Genomic DNA, 26273 nt, shown 5'->3' on the forward strand with positions numbered 1-26273 from the left:
GACCTTTCCTCTTCTCTTTTTTTTAAAGGCATCTTTTTGTAAGACTTATTTATTTATTTGAGAGAGACAGAGGGGGAGAGAGAGTGGGGGGAGGGGCAAAGGGAGAGGGAGAGAGAGAATCTCAAGCAGACTTCCCACTGAGCATGGAGCCTGATGAGGGGCTTAATCCCACATCCCCGAGATCATGACCTGAGCTGAAACCAAGAGTCAGACGCTCAACCAACTGAGCCACCCAGGTGCCCTGTTTCCTCTTCTCTAACAGAAGCATCTGATGCTGTAACTTTCCCTCTAAGTACCACTTTAACTGCCTCCTACTGCGCTCTTTCTCTTCTCCTTTTTGAAGTCTGTTGCCTTCAGTGTTGGACCTTTTGGTTTTGTCTGTAAGTCCCTGAACAACAGGGGAAAAGGATTGAAAAAAAGTTTACCAAGCAAGGGGAAGACTCGGAGTTTTAGGTGCCTGCAGAGCCCTGCTGCCTGCTAACACTCCTGCCCATCGCCACCACAAGGTTACCTGGGGCCCAGGACACAAGAGAACAAAGAAAACCAGCAAAAGAAAACTGGAAGATTTTCCCCTCTCTGTGAACATCAGGAGTCTCCTTTCCCCCTCTTTGAGCCAGAGCTAGAGAGCTTCTTCTGGAACTCTCTCTGCATACAGTGTCCGCTTCTGTGTTTGGGCTGACCTGAGTTCAGCCCAGGGGAACGTCACCACCGATTCAGTGGTGCTTCAGATTCTGTCTTCTTCTCCAGTCTGCCTGCTAATGTTTATATTTCAAAGTCCTCAAATAGCTGTTCAGTGCACTGTGTTTGGGTTTTTTAGTTGCATTCTGTAGGAAAGTCAAGGTGGAGTGTACTTAACCCCATCTTACCCAGACCTGGAATCTTGTGAGCTGTTTTTCTAATGTTACATGATCTTTTTCATGGTGGCCAAATAGGTGATTTCCTTCCTCCTGTCTCTCTTTCTCTCTTTTGTTTCTTCTTTTCTCTCTTTCCTACATTTTCTTGACTGTGGTACCAAGTATACTCTTAGACCTTGACAAATAATTTCTGACTTGACTTCATTCCAATGTAAACATGCTTTTTGCATTTGCATGATATTTTATAAATATTACAGTTTTGAGAAATGATGGGAATGCTTTGCATTGGAAAACATTTTCTGCTTACCGAAGATAACTCTACTAGGATAAGATTAGAAAACAATCACAATTTAAAAACTGGGGAATACTGATCTCATGGGGTCACCCTGGAAGTTCAAAAGGAGAATATCTCTATCTGTGACACAGGTATAATTTATTTGTGTTCCTTTGAGTGAACCCAGTTCCATCTAAAGTCTTTTTTTCATGACTTAATGCCAATAAATACATGTTAATGATTAAAGGAACCTAACCATGCAGAACAGTTATGCATCAAACGCTATATATCCTTATTTTGCTTTATTAGATAGCTCACCTTAGTAGCAAATGACCAGTCCTATCTTCAGCCCGAACAGTGGCAATTGTGAAATTAACAGAGAGCCGGTAAAACATGATCTTTCACACAAATGAGGCTTTTGGTAAACTTTTCGATTTCTTACTTTAATGTTGATGCCTGTATTGGTATCAAACTAAACAGCTTTCAAACATAAGTGAAATTATATCCATTTATTTAGCAAAGAGTGAACTGTGAGGAAGTGTGTGGCTTCTACTGTCCACAGACTACTTTCTGCCACAGACCTGGGAGCTGTGCAGGTCATGCTCTAGGTGGCCCTGGCTCACAGGGTTGGCTCCGCTCCCTACTCCATGCAAGCTATTTCCAATCACAGAGAAAGCAACCACGCTTCCTGATTTTGAGCAGACATCTGAACTTGACCGCAGCTGAATTCCAGTGAGAACTGAGGCTCAGAAAACAACATTGGCGTTAACGTCCAAGTTCTGCTCAAAATATCAACAAAAGCCAAATCCCCCCGTTGACTAGGCTCTTTTGAAGTCTTCTCTTGTGAAACAACACTGTTGACGTGTAATTCATCATTAGCTCATAAAAACACTTTGGGCATATAAATCAGGATGGGCTCTAAAATGGAGCGCCCAGCCCGGATCTCTGAGACCTGCTCTCGCTCTCTCCAGCCTCTCCATCGTTGATCAAGCTCAGCTTCCTCCTCATCTGTGCCCTTCTGCTCACACTCTTGAAATCAGCCTTTCCCTCTGCTGTGATGCTTGTGTTTAATTTAACGATCTTCAAAAGAATACACCAACTCCACATTTAAACGGGAAGACTCCCAGGCTCAGAGATACTGAGGCCGGCCACGATCGCACAGCCAGCTGGCGGCGTCACTGGCCGGAGCTTCCTAGCATCCCACTCCGTTGTTTCACTCCCAGGCTTCTAGGAAGGCGCCGTGCTGTTCACAAAACCTCACCTCTGAAGAAACCACGCTGAATTGTTCATCTGCTTACACCTTCCTTTCCGCACCTTTCGAGTATGTGCAAGCAAATCAACTTGCGATGAGGTTAGAAGTCAGTATAGACGTGTGATTCCCAGGGCAATTCATTTCTCGAGCTGAGTGCTTTTACGTGAGTCTGTCCAGTTCATGACAACTCATTGGCCTATGCACGTTTCTGGAAAGAAAACATTGGTAAAAAGTATATGGAAGAGAGATGACTCGCGGTGGACTGGGAAAAGTGCGGAGCAGGAGATAAGTGGCATCTGGCGTGGCCCCTGATTTTTTGCTTGGTCCTCAGAACTTAATGTTTCTAGTAATGCCCTTTATGATGCAGCAAGTCATCTCTCTCATCCATTTTAAAAATTCATTTTCCTCTTCAAGGCCTCTGATTCTGCTCTCCGGGGTACGCTGGCTTCCTGGCGCCCGCCTAATCTTTGTACCATTAGTGCTACGGAATTCTGCTTAAAAGCAGGCATTTGCCGCTGCCGAAAATTACAGTGATAATCATGCCGTGAACTTGGCCCCCACCCCGGGGCACTCGCTTGTTTAATATTTGCTGTGCGCGCTTTCGAACAAGCCAGGGCACATCTGGATTTACAGTTGCGCTGCACATCTGTGCTCCAACGCTCCAACAGTGTGTGTGAGGGAGTTTGGGGTTTCTTTTCTAAATGACGGCACTGAAACCTCTTTTCTCTTTTTGCGTTGAATCTGAGACAGAGGTTATGATTCTTCTTTGAGGCTTCTCTCTCTTTTTCTCTCTGCCCTACCACCCCCCCAGCCCTTCCTTCTATAGCAGGGGAAGGGGCAGGAACCCAAGTTTGTAACCAACAGTGGATTGAAAGCCAGAGATCCTGCCCCCCTCCCTGGGGCTGACGAAGTGATCTTTCGGAGGTGTTCATCACTCTGCCTTTTTATTATTTCCCTCTCTTATGTTTGGAGTTGTCTTTTGTCCTTTCCTCCACCGTTCTGCCCATCCCTCTCTACCCAGTTTGCTTTGCAGCGACATACAAATCAACCTGGGGTCTATGTGCAAGATGTGATTTGGTATTATAATTTTACAGAACTGCAGAAGCTGAACCTTGGAAAGGGTCTTAGGGCTCTACCCTTGTCCCCAGTGCAGGGTTCCCCGGCTCACTTCCCCTGCCAGCCTTCCCCCAGCCTTGCAGGAACACTTCCAGGCTCAGTGAGCTTTGATGGTATCTCAAGATGGTCTCAAAGCCTTAGAAAAATTTTTCCCAAATTGAGCTGAAATCAGCCTCTGGGTAACTTCCAGACATGGTCCCAGTTTTTCACTTTGGGGATTATACAGACCACATCTCTCTTCCTATGGTTTCATCCACGAGAAATCGGAACACAGAGATTCTGTTTACCTGAAGTCTAGTTTTCTTTAGATTGTAAATCAAAAGTTTCCTCACCATTCAACAGACTTTGTATTTATTTGTTTCCTTATTTACTTGTTATTAAAGCTAGCGCCCATTGGCCACTTTTTGGGTTTTCTTTCTAGCATCTTCCAGCATGTCTGTGTCATTCTCAAGTGTGTCCCCAAGAATTGGCCTAAATGGCCTGGTACTCCTGGTGGGCTTGGTTCAGTCTAGAGTAAACTAGTCTTCTAGAGTGTGGCCTCTGCCCGCTTGCTGGTCACTGTTGCTTTCTCCTTTATAGGACGTGCTTCACCGGCTAGTTCACAGTGTGGACAACTAGACCCAGTCTGCCAGGGTAGACCCTCCCACACTGGGTTTGTACAGCTTAGCGTGGGAAGAGAAGTACAAGACTTCAGGTTCATAGTCTCTATTCAGTTTCTCCTTATAGCTACTGCCTCTGATGATTTCTTCATCTGTTGTTTTTGTCTGTCATAGCCACTGCTGCTGATGTCCTGCCCCATCTCCCCTCAGCCCACCTCTGTTTTCTCTTGCAGCCCAGGTAGACCGTTCCCACTGAAGCTGACAGCTTCTCGCCTCACATGTTCCTGTGTCTCAGAGGCTTTGCCTGCAGGCTTTCAACAGTGCTGTGGGAGCTTGCTCAGCAGAAAGTTCTGGAAGAGTAGAAGATAGAACACCCCTGAGGCCCCGCCCTCAGCCATGGAGGGGCAGGAGTCAGTGAATAAATACCCTAGATTCCAAATTCGGTCCCCATAGCTTCCTCAGTTGGCATGAGTCTGGTTGTCCCCAGAAGCAGCCTGCTGATTAGCACACCTTTGTGGACTTCTCTCTGTTTTTCTTTCTTACTTCCGCTACTTTCTCACCTGCAGTCACCTCCCAAGTGACTTACCTGCACCCAGGTCCTTGTCTCAGGGTCTGCTTTGGGAGGAACAAAACCAAGAACCTGTCCCCTCCAGCTTTGTGTCTTCTGAAAATTATTCTTAATTCTTCTTCCACTCCTAGAACTACACAAAGCGCTACAGCGTGTCTCCAGAAAGATGTCTTCCGTTAGTGGGTTACGAATTCCGGTTAGTGGGTCAGGACCAACACTTTCTCGAAACTAAAATGGAATAGAATAGAAAATATGAGAAGGCATCACACCTTAAGTATTGTTCTGTGAAGTCATATAAATGTATGTGTTTACTAGGTCACAAGATACAATTTATTTCTTACTGTGGGTTGTGGTTAAAAAAAAAAGTTGAAAAGTCACTGCTTTTGCAAACACAGTATATAAATCAGCATTTTTAAAAGGATATTTATATCAGCTGAAGATGTTGCCATCCAGTCACAGGGCTATCAAATGAGGGTGTGTGGGCCTTTCTGTGCATGCGATGTGCTGGATTAGAGGGGCATTCTTTCGAATAAACCAAGGAAATGAGGTTAATTTGGCCTGATTTGTTCTTTGTAAACCAGTGCTGATTCCAAATTATGCCTGTTTAAAAACAATCTCCTGGTTTTTCTGTTTAATAAGATGTTCTCAAACACAACAGAGGATAGAATTAAAGCATTTCATGTCTGTCTTTTTCCACACCCCATATTTTGACCGGTTTGAAAATTGCCCGTCCTTAGTCTTCTTGCTTCTCTGCTTCTCTTTCATTGTTCTGTGATGAGGAGGAATCAGTCCACAGTCTGCCCTCCTGCTGGGGGCTCCCTACTCCTGTTTCAAGCCCTCTTCCTAACCTGTGCTTTTTTCTAGTCAGATGGCGGTTCATCTCCACAGGGTTCATCTCCACAGCAGTGCCCAAAGCACAGCAGGAGTTGAGAGAATCTCCTTTTCATCAGTTAATCTGTTAATGTTTCCTCAGCTTCTCAAGTTGTGCAAAATTAATCTTTTTCCTTTTGTCACCTTAAAACTCCTTTAGATTAAAATATATGGAATCTGGGCACTTTGTATCATAATAGGATGGACAAGACATTGCCCTTCCTGGTCACTAATTCAGCGACTCTTCCACATAACTTCCACGTAGCAGGCCACGGTGGAAGCTTCCAGACTCCTGAGAGGGCAAGACTGCATTTAGGGCCGGGTCCTGAAACCTCCCAAACTCACCCCCTTCCTGCTTTCCACCCTTGAGACACAACACTTAAGTTCTTTTCTCTATTTACTTTTTTGGAAATAACGAATAATAGTGAAAGTCACAGCAGGCCATTGAAAAAAATCCAAAAAAGACTGAAAACCATAAAATATAAAAATCAAAGCACCTGTAATCTACCACCCAGAGATAATAACCACTTCTACTACTGGTGTTTATCTTTCTAGGCTCTTTTCTATACATATATTCACACAATGAAAGCAGTGTCATTTACCCATCTATGTTTGGGTAATCTGCCCTTTGTAAACTTGAAATTTGTGGTGGTTCCCTCTCCATTCTAATTAATATTTTTGCCAACAAAGTGTTGGCAAACATTTCAAACACGCTGAAGAGTTGAAACCATTTTTATGGTGAATAATCATGTGGTATAAATTCTATAATTAATGTTTAGATTAGATTCTATAATTAATATTTACTATACATGCTTCATTGCGTATCTATCCATGTCTCTATCCATCTATCAATATATCTAGTGTTTTAAAGTTTAGAAATCTGGTTTCCCCACATCAGACATATAGACCTTAGCACCCCTATGCTTTAGTTTGCATACCATTATTATTTCACTTATTATTTGTATCATTAATTTTAGTAGCTATGTCACAGTTTATTTAACTAGTCCCTTATTTATTTATTTATTTGAGAGGAAGAGAGAGAGGCAGGAAGAGAATCATAAGCAGGCTCCACACCCAGCTCGGAGCCCTGCATGGGGCTCAATCTCATGACCCTGAGATCATGACCTGAGCCGAAATCAAGAGTCAGATGCTAAACATACTGAGCCACCCAGGCGCCCCTAACTAGTGCCCTCCTGATGAACATTAGAGTATTTTCAACTTTTTGTTAGTATAAACACCATTGCAACAGACATCCTCATTTGTGCACACTTATCTGATAGCTTCCTTGGGATGAATTTTGGAAGTGGCTGGCTCAAGGTTCATGTGTATTTTTTTTCCTTTTTAATTTCTTTCTTTTTTTTTTTTAGTTGAGGTATAAGTGACATAACATTGTATTAGTTTCCAGTATACAACATCATGATTCGATACTTGTATGGTTCACGTGTATTTTTAAGGATCTTCATGTGTATTGTGCCTTTGCTTTCCCGAAAGCCTCTTCAGCACCACACATCTATAAGCAGTCTATCTATTTCCCCACACTCTGAGCAATACCAGATATTACTGATCTTTTCAAGTTTTTCTAATCTCTTTGGGAAAATACATTTTATGGATTTCATTTATAAGCCTGCCCCTTTTGTTCTTTCCCAGACTTCAAATCCCTTCGCATCTTGCCATGGTGACCAGCACTTCCGGGTCCTTCTCCCCTGGGCAGTCTCCATTCAGAACTCTAACTTCCCGCTGCAGAGATGGGAAGTTCCATTGTCTGCGTGAGTGACTTCATGGACTTGGCCTTGCTTCCAGCTGGCCTAGTTTTGTTGCCTGAGCACCAAGAGGCCTTTTCTGTCCACTTTGATACACTCTCCTCAGCCCTTTCCCAGATGTATCTGACTATAGAGAAAGTTTCTCCTGAGCATTGGTAGTGGCAATGGTAGGATATTGGCAAATATATATACTAAAGCAAGAAAGTGGGGCACTTGGGTGGCTCGGTTGGTTAAGTGACTGCCTTTGGCTCAGGTCATGATCTCAGGATCCTGCTCTGCGGGGAGCCTGCCTTTCCTTCTCCCTCTGCCTGCCACTCCCCCTGCTTGTGCTCTCTCTCTCTGTCAAATAAATAAATAAAATCTTAAAAAAAAATAAAGTGTTTAGGTAGACATTAAGGAAGGACTACGGATCATCTGAGAGGTAAAATGTTGAAAGCTGCTTGAGAGTAGGCTGGGATGGCACTGTCTCCAAACTTGGAGTCTTCATTGGGACACTCTGTCCTTGAAGCTGGTGTCTGCATCAGATTATCTTCCGAGAGCATTTCCAGATCTAAGACTCTTTAATTTCATTGGCAAAGCATGCCTTTTACTTGAAGCCCAAATGGTCATTCTTAAGAACTTTGAGGATAAACAAGTTCTTATAATTGCAAACAAATGAAAAACCAACCTAACAAACTTTTTGCATCAAAGACATTATAATTGCTCTGGTTAAAAAAAAAGTTTAATTAAACATTGAGTAGAACAAAAGAATATATAATATGGGTAAAGTCATAGCAACAACAACAACAGATAGCTCTGTACGTACCAGCCAGTTTAATAAAAAGAACGTTACCGAAAAAGAACGTAAGGGTTACCTTGAAGTCCTCGCTACCCCTCCGTCCTTGATTCTATCCCTTCTATCACCTCAGAGGTAACCAATATCCAAGCTTTGGGTTAGTCATTCCTCTGGCTTGCTTTATGGTATTACTGAATATGTTTATATTTCTAACAATATATTATTTACTTTTGCATGCTTTTTTTGACTTTTGTGTGAATGGGCTCATCCTGAATGTATTCTTCTACAACGTGCTTTTCTCACTCAACATTAGATTCTTGAGATTTGTTTATATTATTGCATGTAGATTTAGTTCGTTCATTCACATTACTATATATAGAACCCCATTGCGTCAATATACCACAATTAATTCATGGTACTCTTGGCGTGCATTTGGGTTCTTGATAGTTTTATGTTACCACTAACAGTGCTGTGAGGAAGGTTCTTGTGCATTTCCCTGGAACACTGCGCAGGATTTTTTTTGGAATAAATACCTAGGAGAGGAATCGGTGGATCACAGTACATGTGTAACTTTGAGTTTGCTCAATAATACCAAATTATTTCCTAAAAGCATTGTACCAATGAAAAATTCTACCACCAATGTGTTTCTACTGCTCAACATTCTTGTCAACCCTTGATCTTGTTCGATTTTTAATCTTTTCCCAAACTGGTTGGGTGTGCAATGGCATCACTGTGGTTTTAATTATTATTAATGAGACTTTAGTAATCATGTAATAGCAATAATAGTGGAGTTATAAATACTTATAATAGTGTAGTTATATTCTCCTGGGAGGATTTTTCATTTTTTTCATCTTCCAGTCAGTGCCAGAAATTAAGACAAGAACTTTTCTTTGTAGGTCTGGTGCATGGAATGGATTTATTTCTAGCTTACTCATTATAGTGAGCGTGTAGACCTTTGGTGTATCAGCTCTATGTGGGTGATGAAGGGAGAGGGGAGGTCTCCTCTGAAACTGCCAGTCTTGAGCGGGCCTAGTTCATGGAAATCAAACCTAAATTTGGATACCTGTCCTTGAGAGGAAGGGTGAGACTCAACATGCGCTTCCCTGACCAGGTTCCTGCTTTTTTGCGAAGGTTTTGACCTCTGACTATTCCTTCTTTCTTGCAAACTCAAGATAGATTTCAAAAAGTAAACCAAAAAATTCAGAATTTTTCGTTGATTTTTCTATGAGCACAGTCAGGCTCCAATGCCTCCCATATTGCCTGAAATAGTCCTACTTGCTTGACTTTGAAATTGATTCCCTTTCCAACTTATAGTTACTTTTAACTGTATTTTATGGAATTAGACCAGCACAATCTAGTAATTTGATGGGTTGAAGGACACTTGTACCTCCTCAAGTTCACATACTAGAAAATTCTCAGTGGAGATGGCTACCCCGTCACTTGTTCAAGATTTTACAATAGAACAAAGAGTTGCCTTCACTAATTTGCTAAGATGTTTCCCATTTCCTGCCTGCCTTTAGTTTTCATTTGCAATTCCTTGCTCGGCATCTCATTGAAGAGTGGTAGTTCTAGGAGACATCTGCATTTGTGCTCTAAAAATGCCCATGTCTTGCTTCCCCAGTGCATCCTTAACGATGAAAAAGATTCCATACCCAATTTGATTATGCTGTATGTAATTTGAATGTGACATGACTACCATACATTTAAGAAAAACTTTCAAAAACCGATCCCACCAAAACAATTTACTGACAGCTTTTGTAAGGGATGCAAAATAGTGTGTTTTCATTTTCCATTCCCTTTGGATAGGCTTCATGTGAATACATGGATTAAATGAAATACTTTATGTAAATCATCCAGGGCAGTGCCTGGGGTATTGCCTGTTCACTAAATAGTAGGTTCTTCTTCCTCCTTATAAGCCATAAATACCTGTGTTAGGACTCACTGGTGTCTACTTTGGCCAATAGGCAGAATAAGGTGGTGCTACACAGAGCTGCTCCTGTGCGATAAAAGGTTAGAGAGATCACTGCTACTTCATTTCATTTACCTTTTATTTGGCCATTTCCTTCATACACTGGACTTGTATCTGCTCATCAGAGTGGTGGAAAATTGCTCGGAAAGATATGAGGGTGTGTACTTCCTTCTTCACTGGCCCGTGGTTTCTGAGAACTGGCTTCATCCTGCAAATGGGGACTTGACCAGCTCTACTGGTCCCCTCCCCGCGAACAGTCTTGCCTTGACCCTGGGGCTTACTGATGACTTATGCTGCTGGAGGAAGGACAAAGGGAGCTTGTCACTGCAGGCCCTTCTCCAGCAAGGGGCTGGGAAGAGGCCAAGTTGCCGGCAGGCTCCTGTATTGACAAGTTGCAGCATCCTTGACAACAGCCAAGACAAAAAAATGGAAATTTGTGTTTTCATCTGGAATTTCTGAGCTTTGAATTCTTGGACCAGAGGATTCTCAATAAGAAAAACCAGGACACACATAGAAATATCCACATCCATATTAGTCTCTTTGTTAGACCCTAGGTTAGCAGATCAAGACCGCCAACTAGCAGGATGATTGTACTGGGAATAGACTGGGCCTGAATGCCGTGTCCCAGGGCCGGGGTGGGGAGCAGCAGATGTGGGATGTTACAGGCACGAGAGGGAGGAGAATATCCTCTCCTTGCAGTGAGCACTGAGTCACCCCCAGGAACATCTGGAGTTCCACTATGTGATGACTCAGAATGGCTCTCGTGGACTCTTCAGGGGATCTGATCACCATTTATAATGTGGTTTCCAAGGGAAAACCAAGTGCGAGTTACAAGCAACTGACTTACAATCGTGCTTTTGGGACACTGCCATCTGTAGGTGGGAGGCACTTGGGCTCCCCTCTCACCGACGCCTGAAATCTTGGCAGGGTTACAAGCTACCCTGTACCTCTCTTTGGGCAGGAAGCTACATGTGGTATTTGTTGAATGATGCCAGAAGCCCATTGATCCAATATATTGCCCCCACTTGCCTATTGTGCTACTGGAAGTTTCCCTGTGAAGATCACGGGGTTTCCACAATGAGAAGGAAGCCGTTTTGTGAACCCTTTGTATAACTGGTTGTGTTAAGGCATTATGTGAGTATGAGAGTGGATAAATGCCTTAGTTGATATGTTTAGCAAAGATTTCTCTGTCCGATTATCAACTTGGGATTCCCTAGATAAGTTCTGTAATGTAGTTATTTTCAAATTCTTTGCTACCTGCAGAAGAAGATATATTTTACATCACAATCTAAAACACACACATACATGCACACTGTATGTCATCTAATCTAAGACTTTCGGTTGTCAGAGGCACCATTATTTTAGGTACCATTAAAAAAAGTGATGCCAATTAAATTATGCCCTTCCATTGATTAAAAAGGTCATCATCGTGAGTTCACAGAACTTAAATGTAAAAAAGGTGCTTCTTAGAATCAATGAACTATTATGTATATAATATATGCATATATATATATTACTGAAACAAAAACTTCATAAACCTTTTCTGTGTACAATGTGTTGTAAGTATTTACTTTTTTTTTAAACCTAACCTGATCTAATGTATTTTATTAAAAATAAAGCTGGTCCCAGTACATTTGTTCAACAGCACACACGTGTTGTGTTTTAGGACATAGAGCCCAACATGAGGCTTGAACTCATGACCCTGAAATCAAGACCTGAGCTGAGATCAAGAATTGGATGCTCAACCAACTGAGCCTCTGAGACACCCCCCCCCACGTGTTTTAAAACTGAGTATGGTATTGTTTTGAAATAAGGAATTGGAGGTGATATGCTGAGACTGAGTTCTTATTCCAAACCAGATGTCATGCCATAGCATAGGTTGTGGCCATTCATTTCATTCAGATGGGAATACATGGCCTACTGTTTAAGTCAGGACTCTTGATGGCAAGTAACAGAAACCCATCTTGAACTAGCCATGGCAAAAGGGAGATTTTATTGTTTTATGTAAGGGCAGGGGTATGCTGGTGGGCCCAAGAATACTGGAGCTAAGGACTCAAATACTCAAATACCGCGGGATCTCTCTTTATCTCCTTCTTTCTCTGTTTTGTCTCTGCTTGTCTCTGGTGATTTCATTCTCGTGGATTGGCATTTTCTTTGAGACTTAACCTTGGTCATTGGCAACTACAGGGCTCTTATCTTCCTTTTTTTTTTTTTTTTTTACCACCAGAGGAGAATCCTCTGAAGGATCTGACTGTCCCTGTGGTCAGGGGCTAGGATAAAGCCATCTCCACTAGAACCACATGGGCGGCATGGAGAATGATGCAATTCTCCGAAAGGAGGGGTCTCGTTTCACTTAGAAGAATGCAGTAGATGCCGCTCACACCTAGACTGGGGGCGGGTGGGTAACACCGGGCATTGTGTCCTCGGGCTCAGCCTCTCCCAACAAGCATCGTGCAAGGCCTGCAGATTATCGTTTTGAAAACCAATGGCTGTCAGCTCAGCTCCACCTTCTTTTCTTCCCCAGAGCTCGCATCTCCCAGTGAAGGTAATAATAACTGACAGCAGCCAGTGTGTGACTGTCAGTTCAAGGGCACTGAATGGAAAATGGATGCTTGCAAAATCAAGGAGAGAAGCTCCCCCGAAAGAAACCATTCTACCTCCTGTCACGGGTGGAGCTGGCTAAATAAATCATGCATGAAGGCTTCTAGTTCAGTCCAGGTTTTCATCCTTGGGTGCTTGCGCTCCGTCCTCTGCCAGGGAACCAGAGAATGTTGCAGAAGGACAAAGCCTCAGGTTTTAGCAGCCTGTCACTTGTAGACATTCTCACGAAGTTCATGTGAGGGCTGTTTCCCGGAAGTGTCTTTCCTCAGTCTCCTCTCTCCCTCTGTCTCTCTCTCTCTATCTGCCATTTAATCTATATTAAAATATCACTAGCTGTGCATTTCTTTTTTTAAAGATTTTATTTATTTATTTGAGGAGGGAGGGAAGGGGCAGAGGGAGAGGGAGAGGGAGAGAGAGTCTCAAGCAGACTCTGCACTGAGCTTTGGGGCTCGATCCCAGGACCCTGAGATCACGACCTGAGCAGAAACCAGGAGTTGGATGCCCAACCAGCCATGCCACCCAGGCCCCCATCATCAGCTATGTATTTAAAGGCTGGCTGCCTACCGTTCTCAGTACACACTGCTGCAATTTTATTTTATTTTCAGAGTATCTTTCCTGAATCCTGTTATTCTCAGTTTTGCCATGATGTGCCAGAAGTTTGTAAATTATACCACTGGTTTAGTGCCAAGAATGATGTACCAGTTGCCACTTTATTTGCAGCTTTCTTGAATCTTAAATACAGTAGCTGTTTCTGTAAGTACAGCCTTACAGGGAGATGGGTGTCTCATTTTGACACTGGGGGAACAGCTCGAACAGATCAGTAGTGTGTAAAGGCTTGAGGGACAGAACCCTATTGAGGGCCTGTTGGTGGAGGGGTACTTTGTTAGTTTCACTGGGGCAGGAAGAGGAAATGAAATCCCACCATAGTACTCGAGGAGTCTGATGTTTAGCTGGGAAGTCAGACTAGAACCACATGGGTGGCATGGGGACACACATCCGAAATGACTTCAGAAAATCCAAAGCAATGTAAGATCAGTCCTAATGGAAAAATGTGAAGAGAGCATATCAATGTGAAGAGGATTTAAAGTAGATTAGAGGGGCGCCTGGGTGGCTACGTCATTTAAGCATCTGCCTTCGGCGCAGGTCATAATCCTGGGCTCCCTGCTCAGTGGGAGTCTGCTTCTCCCTCTGCCTCTCCCCCTCCCCCTGCTCATGGTCTCTCTCTCTCTCATGTTCTCTCTCTCTCAAATAAATAAATAAAATCTTAAGAAAAATAAGGTAAAGATTAGAAAAGGCAAACTAGAGGAACCAGGCTTTGAAATAGCTTTGAAAACAGGCAAGGGACTAAGAAGGAGGGGAAGGGCTTTTCAGGTTGGCTGTGCAAAGAGGGCATGAAGACAGAGACCAGTGGTTGTAAAATTGCACAAGATTTATGGTCAGAAGAGTTCAGTCCTTCTCTCTCTTATAATTGATATTTGCTTCATTCCTGGAGCGCAGAGTACGGTCACGAGCAAGGTAGCAAAGAGCCGCTGCCCTCCCAGCTTTATGTTCTAGTCCCTGGGTCATCACTACCTCCTGGGGTGGCACCGAGGACTTAAAGAGGCAGTGACAATGAGAGAGGCTGGTGAAGTTTAGTGCTGCATCATGCTAATTGTTTATGACTAGTTGGAGGGGGAGGAGGAGGGCAAGTTGATTTGCTTGACTACAGTGATCCCAACTCTAGGCTGAAGGTAGGGATGTTGGGAGAGAACGTAATTTGGAAAACATGTAGTGCACCCTACGGTCGCTCCCTTTTATCGATGAGCAAACAGGCTCAGGAAAGGAAAGTGCCTTCCCCAGCTGGAGCTTCATCCCAGGGCTCTTCCACTTGCATCGGGCCAGCCGGGATGGCCATGGACGGCAGAAGAAACTCAGGACCTGCTTGACTTTTCATGGGCTAAGACATCCGTGTTCTGAACAAATCAGGGGAAAGCAAAGGCTTCCGTCACTACTCCTGGAAGCCTTTTTGTAGATAGATACCTTCATTTTGAGGGAAGAAACAAAGAATTAACAAGACAAGGCCATTACCTATGGGTTTTCAAAATATTCAAAATCACTGTTGTCCCAGTTTTTTTGACTGAGACCATAAGAAGACATATATTCTACTGTGGCCTATCATTAGGGTGAATATTATATTTATTGTCTACTTTTGAGTGTGAAAAGGAGTGCTGTTGGTAATTCTGGGACAACAGACACAAAATGGGACTGTCTCTTGCAAACTGGGGACATCCTACCACAAACACACCCATGTAATTGAAACAAAGTTGCATGAAGTAGTTTTCATCTTTAATATATGTAACAAAGTGTGGCATTTTCTTTTTTAAAATTGAAGTATAGCTGGCATACGTGATATTAGTGTCAAGTCCGGGACATAGTGATTAGATGAGTCTATACATGATGCTTACCACAAAGGTAACTACCATCTGTCACCATATGATGTTATTACACTGCCATTGACTATATTCCCCATGCTGGACCCGTCATCCCTATGATATATTGATTAACTGGAAGCCTGGAAGCCTGTACCTTCTACTCCCCTTCACTCATTTTGCCCATCCCCCCTCGCCTCTGGCAACCATCAGGTTATTCTCTGTATTTATGGGTCTGTTTCTGCTTTTTGTTTGTTTGTTTTAGTTTTTAGATTGCACATATAAATGAGATCACATGGTATTGTCTCTATCTGACTTATTTCACTTAGTGTAATACTCCCTAGGTCCATCCATGTTGTTGCAAATGGCAAGACCTCATCCTTCGTTATGGCGGGGTGGAATATTACTCTGTAATATATAATTACATATATAATATATGTATAATGTATATATAATGTATGTATATATAATGTGTATAAGGTACATCTTCTTTAGCCATTATCTATCCATGGACACTTGCAAACCCTGACATTTTCAATTCTATTCTATTTCCCTATAAAAGTACCATATGACCCATTAAATTGGATTAAAAGTTTTGAAACACACAACTCTAGTTGATTGTTGATACATCCGAGGGGCTTGGGATGGTGATGGAGAAAGAAAAAGAGGGGGGGCGTATGGTGAAGTGAATGTCTGAGATGCACTATAAACTTGTCCCATCTGAACATTTCGGTAAATGTGCTCCCCCAAGAAAAACACTGGTAATAAACATGTCCTTCCATCTATTCCTCATGCTTAGCAAAAGGTTTAGATCGATCTTTCTGGATCCACGTGTTCTATTTGGAACAGGCCTCTTCTTGGTGTACTTGCCCTCCACTCCCACCCCTTTTCTTAGCTTTGGGCTTTCATCTGTTAGCCTGCCACTGATTTAGAGGAGTAAGGCTTCCAAGGAACAGTGGCTCATTTATAGTTTCTGGCCCTCTGCATACTTTTTCTGGGCCTGCATTTTGAAGTTGAAGCTGACGCTTTTGTAAAGCTGAAGTGTCGTCTCCGCTGTACTCCTTTAAACACACACATACATACACAGTTCCTGGACATCTCTCGTCTGTCTCAAAACTTTGCCAAGACCTAGCAGAGCAGGTCTTGCCGGCCAGTCAGGCATGTGAGACTCACTCCTGTGCTTATTAAGAAACCTTTGTAAATTTACCCATGGAGGAGAGAAGGGTTACCACTCTCCCCTCTGTCTCGCCTTCCTCAGGGTCCCCCCAAATGTTTGAACACTCATATGTGCTACCAAGAGCCACAAAATGAGAGACTCGGGAGTAATACTTTATAGCAATAAAATAAATTTCCGTAGGTCCCCACTTCGTAAAGATTTTGAGATGATGAAGGCATGTAGGGGACCACAGAGATTTTCCTGCCTCAAAGGATAAGCTATGGTAAGATATTGAACCTGAGAGTCCCTTTTTCCTAAAGCAAATTTTATCATCTGATCATCTGAATCCGTAGACTAAATTTGACAATAGTTTATTTTACTAGAGAAGATTGAGGACGTGGCTTTTCCTGGTGTTATTGAAAAAAAAGTGTGTGTATATACACACGCTCACACATACACACCCCATGCATGATGGTTTAGATGGAGGAATTTGAAAACACACAGAGAAAACTTTGGTAGCACTGAGATTCCTGACGATGCTTAATGCATTAAAAAATTCTTGAAAAATCTATCAGGCCAGATAAAAATTGTTACACTTCAATATTTTTACCAGAGGCTCATTTACATGCACAGTGGCTCAGGGCATTAGAAGCCTAAAATATATACACACTGAATTAAATAGAAAATGTGATTATGAACCATCAAATGAGAAGCCTCTAAAACAAACCAAGGCTGGTAGTAATTATTTTAATATAGTATTTTAAAAACATATACATATGCCATTTAGCCTTTCCAGCAACCCTATGAGGCATGGCCAGTTGGGGTATTTGAGTTTTAGGGAGATTCAGTGGCCGTCTTAACTTGGTTCTCTGGAGCTGAGCCTGCGCTTGTTGACAGACTGCTCTCAGGGAAAACCTGTAAGTCAAGGAGCGGCGCAAAAAAAGAGCCAAGCCAGGATACGGTCTCGGGTAAAATCCAGCACCACAAGATGCTCAAACACGTGTATTCCGCAGGACCGCACTCCCTCCCCCAATCATCCATCTCGGAGGGTGCCTATCACGGTCTACCTTCTGTCACCCAATGATTCACATCCTTCCCACATGCTAAATACACTCACCCCCTCCCCAGGTCCCTGAAGTCTCATCCCATTATAGCATCAGCCCAAGCTCCAGAATCTCATCATCTACGTCAGGTCCAGATGGGTAGGAGCCCCCTCCGATCTTCTTCCTTCACTGTAACTCCTTGAATACAGTTTTTCTCTATCTGGAGACCTGTAAGACTAAAGAGATAAGTGATCTGCTCCCCATGTACCCAACCTACAATGCAGGAATAGGCATAACATAACTGCTCTAGACATTCTTTTTAAAAATGAGGTTGGGACGCCTGGGTGGCTCAGTCAGTGAAGCGTCTGCCTTCAGCTCAGGTCATGATCCCGGGGTCCCAGGGTGGAGCCCGTGTCAGGCTCCCTGCTTAGCAGGCAGTCTGCTTCTCTCTCTCCCTCTGCTTGTGCTCTCTCTCCACCCCCCATCAATAAATAAAATCTTTTTTAAAAATGAGGTTAAATTGGGGGCACAAAGTAGTCACTGTTCTATAGAAATTCTGAAATCTAGCTGCCCAAATTTTGATAGTTACTGGTCATGCCTCACAGTCTAGAAAGAAATCTTTTTTAAGAAGATTTTATTTATTTATGTATGTATGTATGTATGTATGTATGTATGAGAGAGAGAGAGAGCACAAGCAGGGGGAGCAGCAGGCAGAGAGAGAGGGAGAATCAGACTCCGCTGAGCAGGGAGCCCAGTGTGGGGTTTGATATTGGGACCCCGGGATCATGACCTGAGCCAAAGGCAGACACTCAACTGACTGAACCACCCAGGTATCCCCGGAAAGGATTCTTTATGGTTTTCTACCCTCGTCTCTTGATTCCACCCTCTGAGCATGCTTTCTTTTTTCACGAAAGGTCACACCTCTTGACAGCTAAGAAGTGAGCCTGCTTCCTGACAGGAGAATTCTGGGAGTCCAAAGACTTCCCCCTATTCTGTAATGTTTCTGTCCCCTCAGTCGTGCCAGGAATATTTCTGCATGTATAACTTATTAAGAACACTGTGGATCCCCTGTGAATCTTCTTGGAGTTCACTCCACTAGACAAAAGTCATATCCACAAATTTTATTGATACAAACTCTTTTCTGTTGTTTGGTTGAGAGGATCTATGAGACACATCCTTAATCTCTTTCAGGGGCCTATTGTATGATTGAAGGGACTCCGAGTCACCACCTTGATTTAACGAAGGACTTGACAGTCATATCTTTGGCTTTATCTTTAGACTATGTTTTCCTGGCAATTCCCTGGGTTTGATCTTCGTTCATAAGACATCCAGATGTCCTTTACACTTTATTGTGGCTGCAGTGTAGCCCCTTTGGCAAATCATTTGCTAGCACTAAATCACCTAGCACCCACAAATAAATCCCTATGGCTTCCAATAGTACAAAATATCTTTTTCTGGGGTGCCTGGGTGGCTCAGTCAGTTAAGCACCCAGCTCTTGGTTTCGGCTCAGCTCATGATCTCAGGGTTGTGAGATTGAGCCCCACGTTAAGATTCTCTCTGCCCCTCCCCCCTCAAAAAATGAAATAAAATAAAATTTAAAAAATCTCTTTTTCTAAACATCCAGATCTCTGCAGGATTGTCACATTTCAAGTTCAGGTATTGAAGGTATCCTACCGAGTAGGATAAACCATTCCAGACACATAGCATCAGGACACATGATTTACATGTCGTTAGAAACTTAAGGGAATTTCTCTCTTTTCTGCCAACATTTGTTGAATTCTGAATCCTATGCTAGGTATACAAGGCATATTAGACATGGTTCTCACCACGGAGCTACTTAGAGACATAATTTATCTCCATAGTTTTCTTTTTAAATTAAGTCTAGACCTATGCTATCTAATATTTTAGCTACTAGCCACATGTGGCTACTAAAATTAAAATGAAACGAAATGAAACCACTATGTTCCCCAGTTGTATTGGCCATGTATTTCAAATGCTTAATGACCACATCTGGCTAGGGGTTACCCTGTTGGACAGCACAGATATAACATTCCATCATTGCAGGAAGCTTCCTTCGACATCAAAATCTAGGGGAAAAACAATAAGATCTAATAAAGGTAAGCATTTATCTCTATTTTAAGTATATTTGTCTCTCCTCTCCTGTACTAAAATGAGTCAAATATCAAAGAGACACTGCATGTTTCTTCAGTAAACATTCTAACATGCTTTATAATAAAGAATGTTGGCTAATTGAACATAATAATAAAATTTTTTAAAAGAATGCTATAAAACTGTGGTTCTTAATACTTTTAGGATCACAGATCCTTATTAAAAATCTACTGAAAGTTAGCACCTTTTCCCCCAGGAAAGTGTATTTATGTATCAAAAGGCAGGCCCGATTACAGGGGGTTCATGGACTCCCCACACCAAACCCTTCCGTTGAGCCTCTAGGAGAAGGGGACTCAGATTAAGAATCTCTACTGTAAAGGGAATTTTATTTTGCTATTGACTTTCAGTATAAAACTGATGATGCAGTTTGCTATTTAATATGCTGACTTTTGATAATAATAAGAATATATTTAGAATAATGATGAAGGGAAAAATGGAAATTTCCTACAAAACACTGAGAATGCAGAGCTGTCCTCAAAATAACTAAAAAATAAACCCAGCCCTTTGAGCTACAAATATAACATAGAACCGGCAAATCTGTCAATTCGGATCATGTGTCCCAATCAATAAAGAAATATATAGTTTTAGCAAATTGGCTACATTTTCATTAGTCTCAAATGCTTCCCCCCCACCACCATGAGAAAACCTTAAGGGTGATGGAAGGAACATTTTACTAGCCTTCTAAAATCTAAGTTCCTGATGTAATTCTAATACTTCTAATACATATAACAGATATTTCTTAAGAGTGATTTGGTGCCTCAATGTTACGTGGACATTCAGAATGATAGGGTGGGATTCAGTTGACCAGGAAGACCCTTACTTGAACTTTGAAGGGAAAGAAGTGGCTGTTTCTTTGGAAATCTGTTGAATTAGATGAAGTTTCTGCAAGGAGAGCAGAATTATAAATGGAATTGGCTCCAGGTATGGCTGAGGGACAGAATCCTTCATGGCACTGAGTTTCTGATTTCTGAGCCAGTGTAGAATTTGTATTTGTGTGGAAGAAGCACTGAAGCATTCTTTCCAAAGAGTGGTAATCTGAACCATATGAGGACTGATTAATGGTTGTCATAAGAAAACCTCAGTTAACCAGAATTCTAAAGGGATGGACTTCCATAAATCGAGAAGAATGTGTTAGGGAACCTTCCTCTGTCCTCCCCAGCCCCCTATCTTTTTCTTCCTTTCTTTCTTTTCACTGTAACCCTGTGGAACATCCCCAATATGTATGAGTCTCTTTTACTGCTTATTAAACTTGAGTAAGTAAAATCTGCTGAACGTAAGTTAGTCTTTGGTCTTACTGTAGCCTTCTGTATGTTCATTTTGTAGACTGATCATTGTTTTTTTTTTTAATAGAAGTTGATGTGTGAGTTTAGGCTGAATATAAACTGGACACTTTCAGAGAGGGGTGGCTAATATCCATTTATTATGTTTTCCCTTCTTTTATCCCCTGTCAGTAATAGGCAATAAATTTCCCATTCATTTGTGTATCAGTTTGGATACATTCAGTTACAAGTAATAAACAATGCTGTTCACCGAAGCTTACATTGAAAGGACATTACTGTTGAAGGTCCTCCAGAGTTAAGATGTCTGAGCTTGATTTAGTAGCCCAATACGGTCACCACAGACCGTAGATTCTTGTTAATCCTTCCACTGTACCGTCCTCAGCTGAAAATCTTTAGAAGTCCCCACATCTTACCTCATGGTTGCAAAAGGGCTGCCATAGCTTCAGGCATTCAACTTACACAATAGCTTCCAAAGCAGGAAGCAAGGAAAGAGGGCAAAAGAGTTTTCTCCTTGGGCAGTTCTCTGTTTTGTCGGGAAAATCTTTCCCCACCCCACCCCAAATCGGACTTCTTACTTGTCACTGGGCGATCCTGGATTTCCTGCCTACCCCGGTAACAGTTGTTGGCAGAGGGCAATTTGTGACTTAAAGTCATCGCCGTTCATCTCCTGGGGAAGGGCACATTGATGCCAAACACAACCTGGGGGTCTTTTAGCAAGAGAAAAGAGGAGAATGGCTGCCAGGCCAGCGATCAGCCGATCAGCAGCTTTTGGTGCACCCAGATTGGTCTTGCTTTTGGGGGGCCCACTCTTCCCTGGCATACTTGTTATTGTACCCCAAAAAGGCCATTTGCTGTCGGCCTGTCAGTGCTAGGGAGAGCCATACTATTGGGTTGGGATCTAAGTGAAGCTGGGTGGTTCGATGTCCGTGAGCTTCTGTTAATCGAGTTGCTCAGCAGGGTAACCTCTGCCAGGATTCTGAATTGAGATAATCTGCAATGTCTGCCTTACAGTCTCTGACTTAAGTGAAAGCAGAGTGAGAATGCTTGTGTCTTCTGGCTCATTATAAACACTCTCCCCGTGGCGTAACCTGGAGGTTTCTTCTCTCTGGGCAAACATCTACGACTTTTCAAAGGACACTTGAGTTGAGCTTGTGGTCTTGACTTGAGCTAATGGTTTAACAACACACGGAGTTTACCCCGAGACCCCTGGAGGCAACGAGCAGGGTTGGAGTTCACGGTGGGAGTTACGGTTGTGCAGGTGAAGGGGGAGGGGAGGAAACTCACATCCCAGAGTATAGAAGCCCAGCTTCCGGCAGCTGGTCCTGCACTTGCTTGTGCGGCAGTCCTTTTAGATGTGTATCAAGGCTTTGGGATGTGAAGACTTGCAGTAGTGTGGAATGAACCAGAAATACTAAATACCCCAGTCCACCATGCCTGGTCTTTCACAATTGTTCAGTACGTTTTTGTTAGAAATTTTAAAATAATGATAGGCTCACTGGAGAAAACCTGAAAAGCAGAGAAAAAAGGGGAAATTTTCACCCATGAGTTCTGCTCGAGCATGGAGGTTTCTGGTATGTTCTTCCAGCCATCTTCCCCATTTCTTTCTTTTTCTCTTCCTTTTTTAGAATAATGAAGTATTTCAAGTATAAGAAAAGTATTCACCCTCTAGATTCAACTGATTTTCACATTTTTCCACATTTACTTAAAACCTTTTTTTTTTTTGTGCTAAGACATAAGGTATCGATGGCCCCCTGTATGCATTTCGGAGTTCCATCCTCTTCCTCTCTGCCCAGAGGAAACCACTAATCTGAAGTCGATGTATATTTTTCCAATCCATTATAAGTTTACTGCGTATCTACGGAAAACCTATAGTAGTATTTTTTTTTTTGCATTTTAAGATGTTACATAATTGACGTCACACGCTACTACATTTATTATGTAACTTGCTTTTATTCCAATCCATTGTTGTGTTTGAGATGCCACCTTGTTTCATGAGGATGGAGTTCACTCATGTGAACTGTGACAGCTTTCTATCATATTTGAACACACCCCCGTTTATTTCTAGTAATGGTTTTATACAATTGTCTTTCACTACAGGCAGCGCTGCCCTGAGCTTTCTAGCGCATGGCTGTTTTTGCGTTATGTGGGAGTTCCTGAGGCATCCGTCTCACGGTGGGAGGGCTGATGGGAAGGGTAGATTCAAGTGCAGTGCACAGGATCTCGTCAGCCTCGTTGTAGCAGCTGTAGTCGGCCGGCAGAGAGTTCCCGTATCACGACATCCTTGCCAGTGACGTTTGTGCCAGTCTGATGAGTGTGAATTGCTATCTTGATCTCTATTGTCCTGATGACCAGCGAGGTTGAAGATTCTTTCATGGTAACATTGCTGTGGCTCCAAATCTAGGAGCACTTGTTCATATTTATCTTTTTTCCCCCATGGGACTGTTTTCTTTATATATCCTGGATAGTAATTCTGTATTCTCTGTGTGCCAAAGATTTTCTCCCAGCCTGGCACTTGTCTTTAAACTTTGTTTATGTGTCTCATTGCACAGAAGTTTTACATTTTACTGTGGTGAAGTGTAGCAGTATTTTCCTTTATAGGTTATGGTTTGTACATTTAACTCAATAGTCTTTCCCTACCTCATGATCATGCAGACCCATTCTGCATTTTTCCCCAAATTTTTGGCTTTCAAATGTAGGCCTATAAACTCTCTGGAAATGATTTTTTGGTCTGGTGCAAGATAGGACTCTTATTTTTTTTCTTGGTATGCATATCCACTTGATCCTAGCATATTTATTGACCATTCCTCCCACTGATTAGGAATCCTACCTTATTGTATTCCAAATTTGACATACGTGTGTCAGTATTATATATATAATATTCTATATGCGTGTGTAGTTTTATTCTTCATTCTGTATATAGTTTGCAGTATCTGGTTTTCTGCTTAGCTGTATTTCATACACATTTCCCTATTCCAAACTTGATTAGTGGGTATATAATAGCTTGTTGATAGAGGATAACTTGTTTGCTCATTCCCCTGGGGTCAGATGTTACATTTTCCCTATAATAAATAATATGTGCTGAAGGTGTCTTAGAATGATGACGTACCAGCAGAATGGGGCTGTGCACCTGCCTCTCCCATAGGTCCCTTCCCTTCTCTATGGAGGGTTACCCCCGCCTTGTGCTTACACATCTCGAGTTATTTGTCCACGAGCGAGTGTTCTGGTGGTCACGGGGATGCCCCGACCAGATCTGCCTTCAAGGAAGGACCAGCCGTCTCAGCTGGAGGCAATGCTGGTCTCAGCCAGTCATCGGCTTTCAGCCCTTTCGGAGATTGCCTCTGCTGTCGGGAGTGCTTGGCTGATGTTCATGTCCTTCCAACGTGGGCCCTATCCAGTGGCTGGTCGAGGCAGGGATATAAAGCCTCAGCCATTTCCACCCAACCCAAGAGGCTGTCATTGGGCTGACATCAAAGCTCGACTTCTCCCTCTGTCCAAACCTGCTTCCTTCCTGTGCCTTTCACAGGTGTTGACAGTCCGCAATAAACCTCCTGTGCCCTGAACTCCACACCAAAGCCACTTCCCAAAGAACCCAACCTGTGACAGTTGTCTTCTTTGCTTCGAACCAGGAATAAGTCCAGAGCCTCTTACTGCCTAGGTAGATTGTATGGAGGCCAGGATGACTTGGGGGAAGAGGGAAATGCTGTTAATATGAGCTAGATCTCTTGACACTTAATAGGAGATAGGCCATATGGAGTTGAAGAATCCAACAATTCTTAAGAGAATTCCAGTTCAGCTCTGAATGTGGAGAGAAATGGGGGACAGGGTGGGAGGGGGAGGGACAGCAGGTTCTGAAACAACTTCTCATATTCAGAATGTTTTTTAGAAACGAAGCTTTGAGTTACATGCATAATAAAGTTTATTTTCCATTCTGAAAGTAATACTTGTTTATAGTAGAAAATTTAAAAGAGAAAGAAGAAAAACATCCAATTATAGGCTCTTCAGTGCATTGTTTATTTTGAATTTGATTGTTTTACATTGTTATAAATCACACCATTTGTATAATTTTGCTATAACACATCGTTCACTTAATGTTATAACATAAGCTTTTCCCACACTATTGTATCTTTTTATAAACATTATTTTTAATGGCTACATTACATTACAACCAATGAATCCAATGAATATACTATGGTTTATTTAACCATAAGATTGACTATTTGGTCTGTTTATAGTCTTCTGCTATTATAAGTGACTTTGCAAAGAAGTTTTTGTGTGTAAAATTTTTTTCCAATATTTAATATTCTTTTCTTGGGATAGATTCCCAGAAGTGGAATGACTGGATAAAGGGGTTTGAACATAGGCTTTTGATTTGTGTTGCTAGATCGCTTTCCCAAAGGGTAATACTGGTTTTCATGCTCATTTTTTGATATTGAGAAAGGAAGAGTTTGTGTAACTTTGTACCTGTCCAGGTGGCCAGAGAGGAAGTGAAGAACCCCGGAGCAAAGGAGAACATGGAGCTGGGCTGCTCTAGTTGGGGAGTCGGGGCCTTTTTCAAATGGACATGGTCCAGCCTTCATCTGCTTCCAACTTTGTATTTCCATTCTCTCTCTCATCTCAGAATACATGTGGAGCAGGGACCATTACTCCTTCGCTTATCCTGTATGGGGATTTGAAAAATTTCATAATAGAGAGTGTCCTTGTCCTTGTCTGTTATGTTTACAGGTCCCTGTACGTAGACGTGTGACCAAGATGGTGCCAACTCCATGGTCAGTGATCAGACCAGGAAGTCTAGAAGGAAAGATATGATATGTAAATTTAAGGCTCCAGTTTTGAAGTTTGGGCCCTGGTACTACTTTAAAGATGAAGAATCTACCACTTACTAGAATCCAATACTTAATATTCTAAAAATGATTCAGTTCCAACTTGCAAATGAGTTTAAATTTTAAAATTAAATACAGACTTTCTCTCTGAGGCTGTGGTTTTCGAGGGTAGCAAGACTCATCAAGAAACTTTACTTTAACGATGCCTTGGTGAGAGGCTCTAAATAAACATCCAGATTGTTGATTTCGGCCCTCATTTCCTACAAATATACCCAAGTAGCTTTGTAGGTCTTTTGTCATTAAGATAAGACATTTGATTTGCCTCCTTATCCTCCATCCAAATTCATTTCACAAGGTGGACCGATTTTCAGGTATCACAAGCACTCATTTCGACTGAGTTTTCTTTGACTCCTGGAGGAACTGGAGGCCATGTCTGAGTCACACACATTTTACTGCGTCTCCCCTGGCATGAGAATCATATACACTGGCATCTTCTCAGAGTGAAGTTGACTTTCTGTCCCGAGTCCAGAATTTCAGTTGGCACATGGTGACTCCAAAACCAGTTGGAGGCTCATTTTGATCGGCTCTGGCAATCTCAGCCCAGCCAGGTTCACTCTGAGAGGTCCCCTGTCCCTTCATGAATGGCCACAGAAGCTTTCACTCTCGGCTCTGCGTTCTAATCGCCCCTCTTGCATGAACTGTGCCAAAGCCATGCTTCGAAATATTCGTCCATATCAGGTGGCTTTTCTTGCTGCAGTT

At 42.4% G+C, this 26273-nt stretch overlaps 1 protein-coding gene across 3 annotated transcripts in view; it reads left to right on the plus strand.

The window, feature by feature from the left end:
* Nucleotides 1-26273, plus strand: part of SRPX (sushi repeat containing protein X-linked) — a 116890-nt gene that overhangs the window by 19510 nt on the left and 71107 nt on the right. Inside the window, exon 1 of one of the 3 annotated variants that reach the window (XM_040633031.1) lies at nucleotides 7191-7299. The exons of the other annotated variants lie outside the window; for them this stretch is intronic. Within the exon in view, the coding sequence (XP_040488965.1) occupies nucleotides 7206-7299 (94 nt within the window). The 5' untranslated portion in view covers nucleotides 7191-7205. Of the gene's footprint in view, nucleotides 1-7190; nucleotides 7300-26273 lie in introns of those variants that run through there. 3 annotated transcript variants of the gene reach the window in all.

This window comes from Ursus maritimus (genome assembly GCF_017311325.1).
Source record: "Ursus maritimus isolate PB19 chromosome X unlocalized genomic scaffold, ASM1731132v1 scaffold_X1, whole genome shotgun sequence".
NCBI lineage: Eukaryota > Metazoa > Chordata > Mammalia > Carnivora > Ursidae > Ursus > Ursus maritimus.